At 46.8% G+C, this 20,218-nt stretch overlaps 1 protein-coding gene across 1 annotated transcript in view; it reads left to right on the forward strand.

Moving 5' to 3' along the window:
- Positions 1 to 216: 216 nt before the first annotated feature.
- PRKCG (protein kinase C gamma) overlaps positions 217 to 20,218 on the forward strand; it is a 45,236-nt gene continuing 25,234 nt past the window's right edge. The window contains exons 1-2 of the mRNA XM_056863129.1: positions 217 to 383; positions 17,236 to 17,267. Of these exons, the coding sequence (XP_056719107.1) occupies positions 217 to 383; positions 17,236 to 17,267 (199 nt within the window). The remainder of the gene's footprint in view (positions 384 to 17,235; positions 17,268 to 20,218) is intronic.

Here is a 20,218-nt window from a genome sequence, read left to right on the forward strand (position 1 = left end):
CCCCCCCGTCCCACTCCCTGACCCCCCTCCCCATTTCTCCGGCTCCCGCAACCCCCCCGTCGCTCCTCCGTCTGTGCGTCACTTTGCCCCGTCCTTCCTCTTAATCCTCTCTCCCTCGCTCGTCTCTCTCTCTTTTTCCAGCCGCCTCTCCTCATTCCTCCCCCCCCCCCGGTAGGGTCAGTGGTCAGCCGGGCTTCCCCCCCCCCCGGGGGCACCATGGCGCTGCTGAGCTCCCCCACCGAGACCGAATGCCTGACCAAGCCGCTCTTCTGCCGCAAGGGGGCGCTGCGCCAGAAGGTCATCCACGAGGTGAAGAGCCACAAGTTCGCCGCCCGCTTCTTCAAGCAGCCCACCTTCTGCAGCCACTGCACCGACTTCATCTGGTGAGAGACACCGGGCACACCCCCCAGCCCACCCCCAGCCCACCCCGTGGCGGGTCCCCTGCAACCCGTTGGGGGGCTTCGAACTTCCAACCCCCTAGCGCCCATCCCTAGGGTTGCCAACCGCCAGGTCCTAGCTGGAGATCTCCCGCTGTTACAACTGATCTACAGCCAACAGAGGTCAGTTCACCTGGAGAAAAATGGTCGCTTGGGCAATTGGACTCTATGGCATTGAAGATACCATGCCCTCCTCAGGCTCCGCCCTCCAAATCCCCCGCTGGTTGCAAAGAGAGACCTAGCAACCCTACCGATCCCATAGGCTGGCAGCCCGCGACCTATAGCCCTATACGAACACATGAAGCTGCCTTGTACTGAATCAGGCCCTTGGTCCATCAAAGTTGGTATTGTCTACTCAGACTGGCATCAGCTCTCCATGGTCTCAGGCAGAGGTCTTTCACATCACCTACTGCCTGTTCCTTTTAAACTGGAGATGCCAGGGATTGAACCTGGGACCTTCTGCATGCCAAGCAGACGCTCTACAAACTGAGCCACGGCTCACTCTGTCAGGGTTTCATTTGGCTTGTAATCTGTTGTCTACTCAGACCAGCAGCGGGTCTCCAGGGTGGGTCTCAGGCTGAGGTCTTTCGCATCACCTACTTGCCTAGTCCCTTTAACTGTAGGCGCCGGGGATTGAACCGGGGACCTTCTGCACGCCAAGCAGATGCTCTATAAACTGAGCCACGCCCCCTCCCCAAAATACTCATGAAACTGCCTTATACTGAATCAAACCATCAGTCCATCAAGATCAGTATTGCCTACTCAGACTGGCAGTGGCTTTCCAGGGTCTCAGGCAGAGGTCTTTTACATGACGGACTGCCTGTTCCTTTTAAACTGGAGATGCCGGGGATTGAACCTGGGACCTTCTGCATGCCAAGCGGGTGCTCTACCACTGAGCCACAGCCCCTATAACTGTTGCTGTCTCTCTGGGTCTCAATGGTTCGACTACGTTTTGGCGTTGCTCACACTTATTCCAAGGCTGCTTTCAAAGTCCTGAAGGACTAGAAACTTGCTTAATACACACCAAAGCTGTGATTTTCGAGACTGGCTACTGTCGTGGGTCTGCACAGGAACAGAATCACGGCTGCCCCGCTACCAAAATAATTGTTGCAAAAAAGGGGGCAAAATGTGAACAGCTTCAGTAGTGAAGCAACAATAAGCAATGTATGGCAGTGGTCACACTAAGCTAAGTGTATTAGGTTGCAGTCCTGGTAGTAATCCCCTTTGAACAACACTGGATTTACCTCTCAGTGGACCTGCTTAGGCTTGTTCCCTAAGCGTGGCTGAGAGATAACATACAAAAACAATTCATTTTTTGCAAACGGCTAAAAAGGTTTCTTGTGTAAAGTTTGGAAGTCAAAGAAAGCAGGGGTTTGGATGCCTTCTGTAACTTTGCCCCTTTCCCCACAACTAGCAGCGGGAGGAGGGAAGGATTCGGGATTTGCTATTTTGTCTTTGGTTTTAGCTGGGGATGTTTTTAACTATTTATTGTAAGCTGCCTTGAACCAAGGGGAAATGTGGGATATCAATGATTCAGTGAATGAATGAATAAATAAGTAATCAGAATAAATTATGGAAACATATGCAAGTTTTCACAAGCATGTGTAGGTTGTGGTGTTTACCTGTTTTTCTTGCTGGAGATCTTGAAAGATCTTGACCCAGAACTGCAGACTCATGACCCTTGTTAGTGACCCTTCAAGTTCAACTATGTTATTTGTGACTATTGGTGGGTCTCCCTCAAGCTGTAAATGAAAGGATCCGTCCATGCCTTACCACCTGAAATGTCTTAATATGGGTTGCCAAGGCTCAGATCAGTGGATTCAGACATGCAAAGTAATTGTGGTGCCACTGAGTTACGGTCTCTCTTGACCGACGTCCTGTACTCCTGTTGCCCTACAGTGTTTCCCTGCATCTCCATAGATCTTAGGCTATTAACCTACAGTCCTAAACGTGTGTAGCCATGGTTCCCTGACCCTATCATAACACTGCCTTGAGGACACTATATTTCACCAGTAGGTTCACTCTTAGGTTCACTCCTGTGACTTATTACTCTCTTTGTGTGGTCCCACAAACTTGTAATATGCTGTGAGCCTACTATTCTCCCAGAGTCTAAGAGTCCTATATAATCCTGTTTTCTCCTGCAGAGACCCACAGAGAGAGAGAGAAAGAGGGGGGGATTTCTGTAACCCCCTTCATTTGCAATTCTGCTTCCGGGGAAACTGTCTGCAATCAGAAAATATTATGCAAATGCATGTGTATTTACATAATGACCTGAGCTTGAATAATTCATTTTGCTTCTGTGATTCAGACACGGAAATGATTAGATCTGTTTGTGGCAAGGAAAAGGGTACTGTAGGCGAGCAGAGGAAAAAGAAGGGTGGCACGGAGTTGTTTCCAGGCTTCAGCCTTGAACTAATGACGGCTAGAATCCTGCTTTTTTTTTGTGTGTGTGTAACTTACAATGCAGTTTTCAGGATCTCAAATACTAGGCTATTTATGTTTATATCTTGGAATGCATACCGACATCACCTCAGGATTCCCCATTCTCCAAGCCAGCCCCTTAGTTCCATAATTTTCATTTCATTGTTTCCAAAATCGGCGGGATTTTCCCCCTCCCCTCAGAATCCATAGGCCCACCCGTCTGAAAATATGGGCAGGGGGAAGTACTGAGTATGCACAACAATTTCCTCAGAACATATAGAAGAAGAAGGGTTGGTTTTTATATGCTGACTTTCTCTACCACTTAAGGGAGAGTCAAACTGGCTTACAATCACCTTTCCTTCCCCTCCCCGCAACAGACACCTTGTGAGGTAGGTGGGGCTGAGAGAGCTCTAAGAGAGCAGTGACTAGCCCAAGGTTACCCAGCTGGCTTCATGTGTAGGAGTGGGGGAAACAAATCCAGTTCACCAGATTAGCCTCCGCCACTCACATGAAAGAGTGAGGAATCAAACCCAGTTCTCCAGATAAGAGTTCACCGCTCCAGACCACTGCTCTTAACCACTACACCATGCTGGCTGTCATATAATGTATGACCTCCAACGTTCCCCCATTACACCCCTGATTTCAAGGGGGTTTGTCCCTGATTTAGTATTTCTGTCCTACCCTTGACAGTTCTGAGGTTCAGAAGGGTATATATGACTGAATCGGCAAACTGTGTGGATCATTCATTAGTTCAGAGCTTCACTGGGGAAGAACATGCCGGACATCAAGGGGGGCAGTATTGTGATCACAATACGATCAAGGGTCGTAAAAATATTTTAATTATAAAATCTGGAGTTAGAAAACAAGTCCCTAAATGCTTAATGTTCATTATAGTCCGTCATTATTATTATTATTTTTTTACACGGCAGGTTCAGTTTTCAGAGTGGGTGCGACAGGCAAAATAACAGCGTTAGGCACTGTGCCTCTAAAGAACAATGTACCATTATTAGACTCTTTCAGAAAGCACATTTGGTGTTGCTCTTTGCCACTTCCAGAAGCTCCCTTCTCGCAAACATATTTCCCCCCCTAAACATATTCCCAAAGACAGCAGGAGTGATGGAAATTTGTTCCGACACACAGTTCTGCTGTCACGAAAAGCTAGGGACAAAACTCTGCGCATAATACATTTGCTGCTTATGATGGGCAGAGATCCCAAAAACATGAATGATCCATTAGGTGAGAAAATTATGAACGGGTGGAAAAACCTACAGGCTCTTATAATAAAGAGTTTTCAAGTCTGCTAAATTGCTAAGGATGGGCAAGGAATGGGCTGTATTCCATTGATGCCGGCGGAAGAGCTATATAGCTGGATGACGAGGATAGGTTTTTAGGTTAGGAGTCAAATAATATTTCCTAATTGTTCAGGTTAGTTGGATGAATGAACCCAAGGCTCAAGGGCGCAGTGGAGTCATCAAATCTGGAAGTCCAAACCAACCTTCAGGAAGTTCTGGGCCAAATTATTTAGGCTGTTTCCCACAATTCCGTTCTACCTAGGAATGCCCGTACTGCCAGGTTGCAAAAAGATTGGATGGTAATGTGAAAATTGCTAACAACGGTGTCTAGAGTTCTGGATGGGGGCTGCATGACCTTGCGCCATTCACTATCTCCCAGCCTAACCTACCTCAAAGGGTTGTTGGGAAATACCTGGAGATTTTGGGGGGTGGAGCCTAGAGAGGGCGAGGTTTGGGGAGGGGAGGAGCTTCAATGGGGTAAAATGCCATCGAGTCCACCTTCCAAAGCGGTCATTTTCTCCAGGTGAACTGATCTCTGTCGCCTGGAGATCAGTTGTAATAGCGGGAGATCTCCAGCTACCACTTGGAGGTTGGCAACCCTATCTGGACATCACTTGTGATGCTGGGAAAACTCTGGGTGCCACCTGGAGATTGGCAATCCTGGTGCTGTAATATGGCAGAGATGTATGGGAGGGGGGGTCTGGCTAAGCCTTCAGGTTGCCAGGTCCCTCTTTGCCACTGGCAGGAGATTTTTGGGGCGGAGCTTGAGGAGGGCGGGGTTTGGGGAAGGGAGGGACTCCAATGCCGTAGAGTCCAATTGCCCAAGCAGCCATTTGCTCCAGGTGAACTGATCTCTATGGGCTGGAGAGCAGTTGTAATAGCAGGAGATCTCCAGCTAGCACCTGGATGTTGGCAACCCTACTTAGCTTTGTGTAAAAAAGCATCCGCCAAATGGCTAGGGGTGGGTGTGGGTCAAACGCTGCTATTGGCAGCTTTGCTGAGTACTGCTGGCTAGTCGGGTAGCTGCGAAAACCCTCTCTGTGGGATCTTGTGCATGATTACACGGAAGTTAGCCTGACTGGATTTGATAGGCCTTAGTCCCTGGAGAGAGCCAAATTATATGACGCACCACCATGTGTATCTTTTTGCAGATGGTTTTTTTTTATTATTATTATTTTGAAGCATCCTCTGAGGCTATGTGTTTCTGGTGAGGAAAGGGAAGAAGGAGGAGGAGAAGGGTCTGTCGAATTCTCTCCCTTCTGGCTTTTTCCACTCCAAAGTGGGCTCTAATTGCTTTTCACCCCCTGGGGTGGGGGGAAATATGCAGGTTCCTTCATGCGTTCTTCTGTAGAGCAAAAAGCAACATGGAAAGGCAATTCTGAGCAGAATAAGGGCTCGAGTAATTATCCCCCCCCCTGGTAATTCATCCATTAAATGTCGCCTCAGAGGCTGCTCTCAATTTTTATTTTTTAAAGGAAATCTTAGTATCTTAAGATTCGCATGGCCACATACGACACGTGTAGGGTTGCCAACCTCCAGGTAGTAGCTGGAGATCGCCTGGTATTACAAATGAGCTCCAGCCGATAGAGATCGGTTCTCTTGGAGAAAAGGGCCACTTTGGCAATTGGACTCCCCCAAACCCGCCCTCCTCAGGCTCTGGCCCAAATACCTCCCACTGGTGGTGAAGAGGGACCTGGCAACCCTACGACATGTTCTTGTCTGGGCCAAACCAGATAAGCCTCTGGGAGTTCTGTGATCAGAGCTCCCTTCTTTTTAACAGATAAATATAGTTATGTGGCGTTCGCGTCCCCACTTCTGATCGTGATCCAGACGCTAGGGTTGGTGTGGTGTTTCAGCTTTCCCCTGCGCTGTTTTCCTAGCCTGAAATGGCCTCATGGAGCCAATATTTGCCTCACTGAGTGGGCCTAAATGTTGCAGTCCTGATAAAACTGCTGTCCCAGGCTGCTCTTTATGTAGGGTTGCCAACCTCCAGGTGGCGGCTGGAGATCTCCCGGTATTACAACTGCTCTCCAGCCGACAGAGATCAGCTCACCTGGAGAAAATGGCCGCTTTGGAAGGTGGAGTTTATGGCATTATATCCCACTGAAGTCCCTCCCTTGCCCAAACCCTGCCCTCCTCAGGCTCCACCCCAAAAATCTCCAGGTATTTCCCAACCCAGAGCTGGCAACTTTATCCTTATGCATGGAACTCCCTTCCAGAACTGCTGTATCTCCTTCCTTCCTTCTTTCTTTCTTTCTTTCTTTCTTTCTTTCTTTCTTTCTTTCTTTCTTTCTTTCTTTCTTTCTTTCTTTCTTTCTTTCTTTCTTTCTTTCTTTCTTTCTTTCTTTCTTTCTCTCCCTCCCTCCCTCCCTCCCTCCCTCCCTCCCTCCCGCTTATGGTGGCCTATATGGTCTCTGCCTCTTCTTTACCTTGTGAGGTAGTTCAAGGTTGAAAGAGATGAGTGTCAGGTTACCCCCTGAGCTTCATGGCAAAGTTCTCTCTCTGGTTATTTGAATATAAATAGTAAACTTTGCAGAGCTAGTCTTTAAAGCATCAGACAGAGTAAAATGAGATAATGGGGTGTTAAAAAAAAAAAGGCGAAGCCAGGTTTGGACTTGGTTCTTCTATCATTTAAAAAACTTGTCTTAATTCTTTAATTACAGGAATTAAAGCAAGTTGTTATTAAATCAATCTGATAGTCATTTCTGTTGGTTTAAAGGGGAAACACATTTGAGGTAAAATCCCCCCACTACAATAAAGATCTCCGAGCTTGAATCAGTCATTCTCTATACACGCATATAAGGATGATCTGGTCCTTCATCATCACTGGTCTCTCTTTTTGGAGCGGCGGACTCTGATCTGGCGAACTGGATTTGTTTCTCCACTCCTGCACATGAAGCCAGCTGGGCGACCTTGGGCTAGTCACAGTTCTCTCTGAACTCTCTCAGCCCCACCTACCTCACAGGGTGTCTGTTGTGGGGAAGGGAAGGGAAGGTAGAGAAAGTTGGCATATAAAAACCAACTCTTGTTCTTCTTCAAAGCCACTGGAAACAGTGGTGGGAAATAGAAACGCTGTACACAGAAACATCAATTGGGACCTTCTGTTTAGCATGCATATGGGCTAAGTGTTCTGGCTAGTCTAGGTCCCTGTCAGACACACCTCTTTTCCACCCATCTCCTGGGGAAATTAAAGCAGATATCGAAGCACCAAAATATCCATTGAGCTGGAAGGTTTCCAGCTGCTCCTGTATGTCAGAAACAATCCTGTTTCGATTCAGAACATTTACAAGCAAGCATGGTTGGGCTGGATCTTGGTAAGGAAAGTTCTAACTTCATGTCCTTATAAACTAGAGTTGTCAATTAAAAATTAAATGCATTTTAACTGTTTGATTAAATCTGCATACATTTGCATAGGGATAAAACAGTTCTGATGGGGGAAAGAGTGTCCTTTCCTTTATTTATTAATGAGATAGGTCCATGTTACCATCTGAGAAGAGGCATTCCTTCCTATGTGATCAAGGAAGAAAACTGCCTCTTCTAAGAAGGCACCTGACACTTACAAATTTGTAAATCCTTACATGAAAAATAATTAACTTAAAAAAAAATGCCGCTAGGGTTGCCAACCACCAGGTACTAGCTGGAGTTCTCCTGGTATTACATCTGATCTCCAGACAATAGCGATCAGTTCACCTGGAGAAAATGGCCGCTTTGGCAATTGGACTCTATGGCATTGAAGTCCCTCCCCTCCCCAAACCCCACCCTCCTTAAGCTCCACCCACAAAACCTCCCGCTGGTTGCAAAGAGGGTCCTGGCAACCCTATATGCCGTTCAATGAACTGGGAAGGGCACCTAAAAGGCCTGTTGATGGATACATCTGATTGACTAATTGACTTAAATAAATAAATGCCAAAAGAATCACTGATATGATGGAGAGGAAGGATGATGGAGGGAGCATCAAACTCTGCTTGAAATTAGATAAAAAGGCAGTTGTGTGTCAGCTTGTGGTAAAACCTGGAGCTTTGTGACACCCGCATCCCCCGCAACGTCGGGAGTTAGTGTCAGGCGGAGACAAAATATGCTAAACCCCTCATCTCTATTCATGACTCATTGCAGAGGGCACAGAAGTCTTTATAATAACTAACTCTGCTACACACAAACATTTCCATTCCCAACTGGGTATGTGACAGCCGGGGCTCCCCAACAAACACAAGCGTGCTTATTTTGCATTATTTATTTATACCACCTCTGAGCACCTTTCTAGCCTGAATCCGGCGCCCAGAGTGACATGCAACACGATAAAACCAAGTCACAGCACACCCAAAGTTTAAAAAGGTAAAGGTCCCCTGTGCAAGCACCGGGTCATTCCTGACCCATGGGGTGACTTCACATCCTGACGTTTACTAGGCAGACTTTGTTTATGGGGTGGTTTGCCAGTCCCTTCCCCAGTCATCTTCCCTTTACCCCCAGCAAGCTGGGTACTCATTTCACCGACCTCGGAAGGATGGAAGGCTGAGTCAACCTTGAGCCGGCTGCCTGAAACCGACTTCCGTCGGGATTGAACAAACGTTGATGTTTAGGCACAGCAGAAACAGCGGAGGAACAAATCCAGTTCCCACCTCGTGAAATGAAGACTAACTTGGCAAAAGCCAGCAAAAGATTGGGGAAAACAGAAATGGTTTCAGAAGGGCCACCGTTGCAACGATCCTGCTGTAGCTATACGAACAGGCAAAGTACATGAAACAGGCGTATTTCCTTTAATAGGGCAAATATCTGCTCCCAGGGACTGTTGAGGTAAGGAAAACAGTGTGCGTGTTGGTGGGGGTGAAATCAAGAATCAAGACCCCCCCCACACACATACACACAGCTGCTATTTCCTAACAGAAAACGCTCAGGAGATCTCCCAGGTAGGGTCGCCAGGTCCCCCTTTGCCACCGGTGCTAAAAAGATAAGACTGCAGATCGTCACCTGATGATCTTTAGATGTGCAGTTGGATGGGGCACATACTAGAGAAGGGGCTTCCACCAGTATGCACTGCCCACATGAACACCCATGAAGCTGCCTTATACTGAATCAGACCCTTGGTCCATCTACGGTACTCAGATTGGCAGCGGCTCTCCAGGGTCTCAGGCAGAGGTCTTTCGCATCACCTACCTGCCTGGTTCCTTTAACTGGAGATGCCTGGGATTGAACCTGGGACCTTCTGCATGCCAAGCTCTACCACTGAGCCACAGCCCCTCACAGCCCAGGTTGTGAAGGTTAGAACCACCAACATATCCAAAGCCAGCATAGACACGTTCAGTGGCATGATTTGCTCTTTCCTACTAATGCTGGATTACAGGTGGGTCTAGGGTTGCCAGCTCTGGGTTGGGAAATACCTGGAGATTTTGGGGGTGGAGCCTGAGGAAGATGGGGTTTGGGGAGGGGAGGGACTTCAATGGGTTATAATACCATAGAGTCCACCTTCCAAAGCAGCCATTTTCTCCAAGTGAACTGATCTCTGTTGCCTGGAGCTCAGTTGTAATAGCGGGAGATCTTCAGCCACCACATGGAGGATGGCATCCCTAAATGGTCTGCTTTTTGAATGGTTTTCTGGGGCAACTTAATGTATTGTGCATGGTTGTATGAGACGTTACCTTCTGGCTCACCATCTGAAGCCCATGCGAGGCTCTTCTGTCCGCCATCTGGATATCCTATAGCAAAGAGGGATCAAGGAAAACCCTCCAGAAAAATGACAAATTACCTACTTCCCCCCTGAAGATAGTTTACGCTGGGTAGCCATGTTGGTCTGCAATAGAAAAGCAAAATTTGAGTCTGGCCACACCTTAGAGGCCAACAAGATTTTCAGGATATAAGTTTTCGAAAGTCAAAGATCCCTTCAACAGATATGCGATGAAGAGAGCGCTAACTCTTGAAAGCTTATACCCTGGAAATGTTGTTGGTCTAAAGTGCTACTGGACTTGAAATTTGCTCTTCTACTTCCTCCTGGTCTTGTAAGCACAGCTGCTCTACCTGCCTTGGCCATTTTTCTACAGAATGTAAAGCTAAGAGCTAGCGTAGTCCACAACCAATACCATATCCAAGGCTGTCTCGTGTGTATGCTGGGATTCTGCCATCGTACTGGGCACATGGTATCGTGTGCAGAATTTAACATCCTGGGAATCTCAGATTTCATTACAACAACAAAGTTCTTTCTTGAAGTCTGTCAAGATAAGCTTGAAAGAGCGTGAGCAAGAAATGGGGAAATCTCAGAAATCGCCAGACGGTTTGGACGCACACTGGATAAGTCTCTTTGCCCAGCGGCCATTGTATCTTTCTTTGTACCCCTTTGTAAGAGATTACTTTTAACAATTGTTTTCCTGATTCAGTTGTGGGGGTATTTATGTGGCAGTAAATTCCAGTGAAATCTACAGGGATTACAATCCTTAAATAGGTTAAAGAAGGTGGTCGACAGCTAATGATACACCTTTGCCTATTCAGCAAATCTGTGCAAATAGAGATCTCTTTTCAACTTTGCTTTTGCTTCCCCTGGGTTCCCCCCCCCCTACACACATGCCTAGAGTTGCCAACTGACCAGAACACAAACTTGGTCTTGCCTGCTGCTACTCTGCCTTTAACAGCCGTTTGACCATCAGAGATCAGCGGGTAAAGCATTTTGGAGGCATGGAGTGAGATCGACATTATCACCTGCAACTGTCTGCTGATGTTTTTTAAACATAGGAACAGGGGTGTGAAGTTGGCAACCTTACACGTGCCGGTTTATTTTGGCATTCCTTAGTGACACTTTTTCTCTCTCTCAAGATTATGCATACCCCAGCAAAATTAAAAGTGTCTATGTAGATCGAGCAAGCCTGGCTGTGTGCAAATTTGGAACAATTAAAAAACAACAACGCATTGGTGCACATGTACACACACTCGCCTGCCCCTGTGCAAAGGACAGCCATGGAAGAAGGAAATTTGTATATAAACCCACCTTCTCTCCATCAAGCTACCCTGGCTATAAGTCTGTCAAGTTGGTTATCGTTTGCCAAGGCGTAATTAATAAGAGATTGAAGCTGCCAGAAAGTGTATTAATCACTACCTTGAGCTGCTGTAAAATACTGCCTGGTCCAAAAACCCCTTCAGTTTTAACCTGAGAGACTGGAGGTCTGCATGAACAGATTTTTTTTTTATATTTTTGACAAGCTAGGACTTTAAATTTGGCTCAGGGGGAAAGGGTTTCTGCTTGTGTCAATCTCTGATTTGGGGTAGTTTAATCATGGCTACGGTGGAGTGTAGCAGAGCACCCCAGTACCTTATCTGCGGTTGTGGTTTTAATGCAAGAGGTTGGCTCAACCTACTTGAGAATGTGCGGAAGACAAATGGATTTTTGGACTGATCATATGTGATGGAAGTTTGTAGGGGATGGTCTACCTGTTGTGTGGACCTCGAGGTGACCCATTCCCTATTTCAGACATTTTTTAATACCCAGGTCCTCATCCAGGGCTTGATCTGCACCTTTACATCTAACAGAGAGCTGGGAAATGCAAATCAGAAACGTGGAAAGGATAGGGTTGCCAGCTCTGGGTTGGGAAATACCTGGAGATTTGGGGGATGGAGAGGTTTTTTTTTACTGCACTTTGTATTCCCAGCAATGTATTAAGAGTTTGAAAATGTTGTAAAAAACATTGGCTGTTACCGCACTAGGTATTCCCAGCGATGTATCAAGCGTTTGGAAATGTTATAAAAAATTCTGTTTGCACTTTCAATGTATTCCCAGCGATGTATTAAGAGTTTGAAACTGTTATAAAAAATACTGTTCGCACTTTGTTTGGCCCCTTTAGCTGTGAAGACATCTTCCAACCATTTTTTAGCCGCGGCATCCAAAAACCCTTTTAAAGCGATGTTTTTTATAACATTTACAAACTCTTAATACATCGCTGGGAAAACATAATGCGGTAACCCCCATCGCTTTAAAAGGGTTTTTGGATACCACGGCTTATAAATGGTTGGAAGACGTCGTCACAGCTAAAGGGGCCAAACAAAGTGCAAACAGTATTTTTTATAACGTTTTCAAACTCTTAATACATCGGTGGGAATACATAGAAAGTGCGAACAGTATTTTTTATAACATTTTCAAACTCTTAATACATCGCTGGGAATACAAGTGCGGTAACCCCCAGAGAGAGAGAGTTGAACCCTGAACAGTGTCAGCTGAAGCAAAATATGCTGACGGAATTTTAACAAGACATTCCCAAAAGTGAAGCATTGGAATAGGGCTACCAACTCCAAGTTGGGAAATTCTTCGATATTTGGGGGTGAACGGTGGAGTCTGGAGTGAGACCTCAGCAGGACACAATGCCCTAGAGTCTCCCCTCCAAAGCAACCATTTTCTTCAGGGGAATTGATCTTTGTAGTCTGGAGAGCCATTTTAATTCTGGGAGATCTCCAAGCCCCAGCGGAAGAATGTTTCACTAGGGACAGGGACCAGAAACTAGGGGCTGGCCCTGAGAAATAGGGAAAGCTGGAGCCTATGTATGCTCCTCAGATTTTTATTTGTTTGTTTGTTTGTTTGTTTGTTCTGATTTCTTGCCCTCCTTCCCCAGCCAAGGCCGGGCTCAGGGTGGGTCACATCATTGAAAATACACACCTGTACACATCAATTGAGCCCCGTGGCGCAGAGTGGTAAGCTGCAGTACTGCAGTCCAAGCTCTGCTCACGACCTGAGTTCAATCCCTGGTTTCAGGTAGCCGGCTCAAGGTTGACTCAGCCTTCCATCCTTCCGAGGTCGGTAAAGGGAAGATGACTGGGGGAGGCACTGGCAAACCACCCCGTGGACGCAGTCTGCCTAGTAAAAGTCGGGATGTGACGTCACCCCATGGGTCAGGAATGACCCGGTGCTTGCACAGGGGACCTTTAGCTTTACACATCCATAATCAAGATTTAAAACAATAAAAGCAATAACATTCCAGTTAAAACAAGCAAGTCCAAGATCGTGCTCCACTTTCTACCAACTTGACTGAGCAGCCAGGCTCTGGTTACTCCTCCATGGCGGGAAAAGTGGCAGCTGTCAAATGTCTGCCTGTCACCGTGCAGCTGTGAGAGGCAGAAAGAGGCGCTGGCAGGAAGGCAGGGAAGCTGGCAGCAGTAACTGAGGGGCAACATCTACTCCCTTCCCCTTCCTGCTTCGCACAGAAGGATGAGTTCCAAGCCTCCGATTCTAGGTTATATCTCAGCATCCGTCCCGGCCACCTCCTGCTCCGTCTTTGTCTGCACATTTTAAAAGCTGTAAAACCGCAGCGCGGTTTTTGATCCATCCTTGCAACACCGCGGGATGTGCGAACGCAAAGGCATAGGCCAGAATCTCTAGCCAGGAAAAAAAAAAAGGGGGGGGGGAAGATAAATACTAGTCAGAAATAATCACGCTCAGAAATCAAATCTTTCCTCCCCCAAGCGAGGGTGGGATTGACTCCTTTAGGGTCTTCCTCCCTCCGCTCCTCCCCAAACATCTACCAGACCCAGGGAATTGAGCTCTTCCACCCCCATTTTCTTAAAATATCTCTAGAGAATCTCTGGGATGTTTTTTTTTTGGGGGGGAGTGGGGTTGAATTCCCTGAAGTAGGATTCACTCCCTTGGGTCTGAGAGAAAGTCCCTAGGGCATATTTACTAAGGATTGTTGGTTGCAGGTTAGTTGCTGCAGGCCATATTTTGAAATTAAATCAAAAGAGTTTCCCTCTAGACATTAGGAAGAATTTTCTAACCGGTAGAGCGGTTCCTCAGTGGAACAGGCTTCCTCGGGAGGGGGTGAGCTCTCCTTCCCTGGAGGTTTTAAAGAGGAGGTTAGATGGCCATCTGTCAGCAATGCTGATTCTATGACCTTAAGCAGATGATGAGAGGGAGGGCATCTTGGCCATCTTCTGGTCACTGGAGGTGTGTGGGTGTGTGGAGGGGGGGTAGTTGTGAGTTTCCTGCATTGTGCAGGGGGTTGGACTAGAAGACCCTGGTGGTCCCTTCCAACTCTACGATTCTATGAAATTAATATTGGAGGCACACTCCACTATCACGCCAGAAAACTGTTACATGTACACAGTCTGTAGGGGCAAATTAGATGTTATGGTGACCCAAACCGTGTGAGTCATGCTGTACTCTTACAAAGCAAGGATGGGGGGAGATACACAACCCGGCATTGGGAGGCGGTGGTAAACTTTCCCCCTCCTTTCTCCCCCCCCCCAATTGCTTCCCTACAGCTGTTTTTATCCTGACAAGGATTACTTAGTATCTTGGAGGGAGAAACACAGCTGGGATGGAAAGCAGGGGCTTTTTTGTGAGGGGGGGGGAAATTCAGCTCCTCTTCCTGTCCGCCCATGTTGCGCTTGAAATTTATGTGCTGTTTTCCTCAGCACCTTTTCATCCCACCCTTCCGCGGAGAAATGTAGACTGTTCTGCTTTTTTTCATCGTATCTTCAGAACAACCCTGTGAGCAAAGTTAGACCGAGGGAGAGCAAATGGCCTAAGGTCATCCAGTGAGCTGTTTGGCCGTTGTCCAGATGCTAGTGTAATATCTATAACCACTGCACATGCTGGTCACCACTTCAGGGCCACCTCACTAGGTGGAGGTCATAAAATTTCTTGAGGGGGGGGGATCCTACTCAGCCAATTTACATAGGTGAGGGGTCAGTGATACCATAGCTGGGGAAGAAACATCCTCTCAGGCTGAAAAAATTGGCCACCCCGGTTTTAAGGTACCCCCTTCATGCTTAAAGTCAGAGTAAATAATGGGGGGATATTTTTACCAGAAATGTTTCTATTCTAAATCAAGCTCTTATTCTTTAAATGGAAACTGTCATGTGCTAAGTGCCATCAAGTCGCTTCTGACACATGGCGACCATATGAATCAATGTCCTCCAAAACATCCTATTGTTAACAGGTCTAGCAAACTGAGGGCCGTGGCTTCCTTTATGGAGTCCTTTATAGAGTCAGTCCATTTCACACTGTCATACCCCAAATTAAAAGCTTATGTTTTTTTTAATTGTATGTGTGTGTGTTAAGTGCCGTCAAGTCGCTTCCGACTCATGGCGACCCTATGAATGAAAGTCCTCCAAAACGTCCTATCTTTGACAGCCTTGCTCAGATCTTGCAAATTGAAGGCTGTGGCTTCCTTTATTGAGTCCGTCCATCTCTTGTTGGGTCTTCCTCTTTTCCTGCTGCCCTCAACTTTTCCTAGCATGACTGTCTTTTCCAGGGACTCTTGTCGTCTCATGACGTGACCAAAATTCGACAGCCTCAGTTTAGTCATTTTAGCTTCCAGGGTCAGTTCAGGCTTGATTTGGTCTATAACCCACTGATTTGTTTTTTTGGCAGTCCACGGAATCCGTAACACTCTCCTCCAACACCACATTTCAAAGGAATCTATTTTCTTCCTATTTTTTAATTAGGGGGGAGTTTTATGGGCATAACTGTGCTCTAGGCAGGGTGGTGCACCAACTGGCCGCACCTCAGGCTATAGCAGTGTCCCACCTGGTGGAAAGTGCCTTCAAGTTGCAGCTGACTTATGGTGACCTTGTAGAGTTTTCAAGGCAAGAGAGGAACACAGGTGGGTTGCCATGGCCTGCCTCTGCGTAGCAACCCTGGACTTCCTTGGTGGTCTCCTGTCCAAGTACTAACCAGGGCTGACCCTTCTTAGCTTCCAAGATCTGATGATATCTGACTAGCTTAAACTACCCACCTTCCTCTGCTTTGTAGGACTTTGATTTTAACACTCAGGGCTATCATCATCATCTTTCGTTTGCCCTTACCAGTAAGAGAACTACCTTCACTCAGAATAGCCTCTTCCCATGTTTCTGCATGAGTCTCCATTCTGGGTGGCTTCCTCTGAGAGCAGCTATGTTAGCTGCATCTCTATGTCAAAAGTAATTTGGATGATCCCAGTGACTTAGCAAAAGTACCCATACACATCAGAAACCAATTCGAAAGAAGTAGGACATCATACAGAGATACAACTGCCGGCCTCAGCCCCTCTAACACTTAAGAGAACTACCTGCACTCAGAATAGCCTCTTCCCATATTTCTGCATGAGTCTCTATTCTGGGTGGCTTTCTCTGAGAGCAGCTACGTTAGCTGTCAGCAGTGGAGTCTGATCTGGAGAACCGGGTTTGATTCCCTGCTCCTCCATATGAGCGGTGGAGGCTAATCTGGCGAACTGGATTTGTTTCCCCACTCCTACACATGAAGCCGGCTGGGTGACCTTGGGCAAGTTAAAGCTCCGTTAGAGCTTTCTCAGCCCCACTTACTTCACAGGGTGCCTGTTGTGGGGAGGGGAAGGGAAGGTGATTGTAAGTCGGTTTGAGTCTCCCTTAAGTGGTAGAGAAAGTCGGCATATAAAAACCAACTCCTCCTCCTCCTCCTCCTCCTCCTCCTCCTCCTCCTCTTCTTCTTCTTCTTCTTCTTCTTCTTCTTCTTCTTCTTCTTCTTCTTCTTCTTCTTCTTCTTCTTCTTCTTCTTCTTCGTCAGGAGCAATTTGGATGATCCCAGTGACTTAGCAAAAGTACCCATCCTCATCAGAAACCAATTCAAAAGAAGTAGGACATCATACAGAGATACAACTGCCAGCCTCAGCCTCTCTACACTTCAATCCATATTTTATAGAGTCCTGGCTTCATTACTCATTTAAGGCCACCTAACACTCAACCATAATTACAGTCAGGGTAATAAAATGATCACACACCCCTCCCCCATAGAACCATCTAATGTTGGCTAATGGGTGGAGTGGGGATTTTCATCCATGCTAGTGATTATGAGAGTAGAACAAGAAGAGGGTGGTTATTCCGGACACACTAATCCAGAGTTATGTGGACATTATCAAAAGGCGATCGACCATACTCCCATCCCAGAGAAATAAAAATCACTTTACTTCTTGATACTCTAACCCTTCGGCATTATTGCTTTCCATGCAGATCTGGTTTACCCGTCCCCCCCTTCCCCCTAGTCTTGCGAAAGTTGTTTATTAAGGTCACATAAAAGAAATTTGCTAGCTCAGTGCTCTTTAAGCTGGCATCCCACGCTTTGTGTGAGCTAACAACCTGTTTCTTTTCTTTTTTTTCCCATGCAGGGGGATTGGAAAACAGGGCCTTCAGTGTTTAGGTAAGAGCTTTCTTCAGATTTTCCTCTTTGGGCAGGTTCCCTTTTCGCTATTAGAGAACCCCACGCTGGGAAAGAATAATAATTGTACATAACATTTAGCGTTTGCATCGCACTTCGTATTCTTGTGTTAAGCTTTAGGACGACCCTGTAAGGTTGGTCGGTATTATTGTTCCTAGCAGTTTGTAGATTATGGGGAAAGGCTGAGAAAGAAGCAGTTTAATTCCATGGCTGAGGCACGATTCTGACTGCGGGCTTCCTGAACATGGTACATTAGTCACTACACTACATCATCTAAAAATGAACATGAGGTAGTGCAGGACCAGCGAAGGGAAGCTCTTCAAATTTTATGACAGAGAGATGGGGGAGAGGCTCAAGTTTACCTAAAAGCCACTCCATCTGTCCTATAAAAGTCCATATCACTTGGGATCGGCCCTAGCAACTCAGTGTCTGTGCAAAAGACTATACTCTGCATTTGCTTAGAGGCACTCTCCGTCCAGCCGGCAAAGAACAAGGGGTGAAGCCTGTTGAGTCAGATGGGAAGAATTCTGGGTCGAAAGTCCTGTGAGTGCTTGTGGTTTATGTACAGCTCTGCCACAACAGGTGGAGATCCAGCAAGTGTAGCTTTTTCCCAAGCAGGAGATGGGGAGACTGCACCAGTAGAATTTCTGCATGTTATGTGGCTTTTAAAGGTACACAACTTCTGTTGAGGAACGGAGGAGAAGGGAATGGTATCGTTAAGCTGCTTTTGGTCTTTAGTGGGGAGTAGAGTGGGGTATCAGGATCCAAATAAATAAAAATTAATAGAAAGGTGGCAGGTAACTGGGAACAAGACACCGTAGGTTCTCCCCCACTTTCCTTTCTCTAGATTTAACAGCCACTGATTATCCGTCAATCACTTCACACTTTAAAAAGGGGAAATGAAATTTAATTTTTCCTTGACACTATAAAGAGAAAAGTTGCCACATCTCTCACGCAATTGACCGATCTATATGACAGCAGATGACGCAGTATCCGCTTCTCAGAAAGTGTCTTTAGCCATTTTATCCAGGCAGTGATATATTTATTTCGTGCAATATTATTTTGTGGACATGCTAAAACAATGTGGGATAGGGAGTCTATTTGATCCGGACAAAATGGGCACTCCCCCACTTTCATGTGTCAGGACTCCTGGGTTGCCAACTGACTAGGAAACACTCTGCTTGGCCTGCTCTTGTGTCTTTAAAAGAAAGTGGTGATGCAGTGAGCGGGAGCTGGGAGGAAATAAACACTGTCGACTAATAACTGCCTGTCAAAAAGGGCCATTTACAATGGTTTGTTCACAAGTTGGCCACCTTAGAGAAGAATTACTTCTGATGAGTTACATCAGGGTGGCTGGAGAGGAGCTGAAGTTCAGGTCTCTTGGGTTCTTCAAGGGAAAGCTGGGTTGTACAGGGGGGCTGGGAAAGATTGCTTCTAATTTCCCTAATTCCCTTCTTAATCAGGCAGTTCACACAGTCGGCCCCTGAGCCAAGTTTATTGTTTCGCTGAACTAGATTCTTCCATCTATTTTAGGGCTGTGAAATCTCTCTCTCCTTTTCCTTGCATTTTATGTACACTTCACCCTCTCCAGCGACCCGTGTACCTGGCATATCCGTCCAAATTTACCTTCTCTTTTGCACCTGCTCAAGCTCACCTGACCTCCCCCACCCCACCCCATCCGTCTTATTTGCACAGACCACCTGACGATATTCTTAGAGTGGTTGTTACACATCTGCTTGCTAATCAAACTGGGTTTGATTCCCCACTCCCCCACATGAGCGGCGGACTCTAATCTGGTGAACCGGGTTGGTTTCCCCACTCCTCCACATGCAGCCTGCTGGGTGACCTTGGGCTAGTCACAGCTCTCGTAGAGCTCTCTCAGCCTCACCTACCACACAAAGGTGTCTGTTGTGGGGAGAGGAAGGCGATTGTAAGCCCCTTTGATTCTCCTTAAAAAGTAGAGAAAATCGGCATATAAAAACCAACTTCTTAAGAACATAAGAACATAAGAAAGGCCCTGCTGGATCAGACCAAGGCCCATCAAGTCCAGCAGTCTGTTCACACAGTGGCCAACCAGGTGCCTCTAGGAAGCCCACAAACAAGACAATGCAGCAGCCTTATCCTGCCTGTGTTCCACGGCACCCAAAATAATAGGCATGCTTCTCTGATACTAGAGAGAATAGGTATGCAGCATGACTAGTATCCATTCTAACTAATAGCCATGAATACTACTACTTCTTCTTCTTCTTCTTCTTCTTCTTCTTCTTCTTCTTCTTCTTCTTCTTCTTCTTCTTCTTCTTCTTCTTCTTCTTCTTCTTCTTCTTCCTCTTCCTCCTTCTCTCTCTCTCTCTCTCTCTCTCTCTCTCTCTCTCTCTCTCTCTCTGTCACACACACACACACACACACACACACACACTAGCAATATAGTACTGTGCTTTCTCCTCTCCATTTCTTTCCAAAAGTCTGTGAGGTTCCATTCCCCATCAATGGGCAGCTGGTGGGGCCAGGGTCTCCCCCTCCCTCTCCAACTTTATTACATTCTGGGAAACACATCCTCGGCGATCTGTGTCCAGACCTGCTGGTTGCTAAGAGACCACCGTATCGGCTGCCATAGAGATCGCTAAGCAACCCCCCCTCTCTTGCCAGTTCCATCAACACCTGCCAATCAACTGCTGTCCCAGTTCATATTCACCTGTTCCCACTGTGCATCCTTCAACCCGAGAATGCTTGTCCCCACACCCACTGCGTGTTCTAACTTCTCCGGCTCCTCTTCTTTTCTAGCGGACCCAGGGTTCCTGTTCCCCAGCATGCTCAGATGGATCCCAATGGGCTGCACTTCCCCCCTCCCCCAGGTGTTGGAAATATCCTCACTCCCCACCCCCAGTCCCCTCACATGAGATTTCCCTTGCGCACGCCGGACAATGGCTCACATG

Source organism: Euleptes europaea, chromosome 18 (assembly GCF_029931775.1).
Source record: "Euleptes europaea isolate rEulEur1 chromosome 18, rEulEur1.hap1, whole genome shotgun sequence".
Classification (NCBI taxonomy): domain Eukaryota; kingdom Metazoa; phylum Chordata; class Lepidosauria; order Squamata; family Sphaerodactylidae; genus Euleptes; species Euleptes europaea.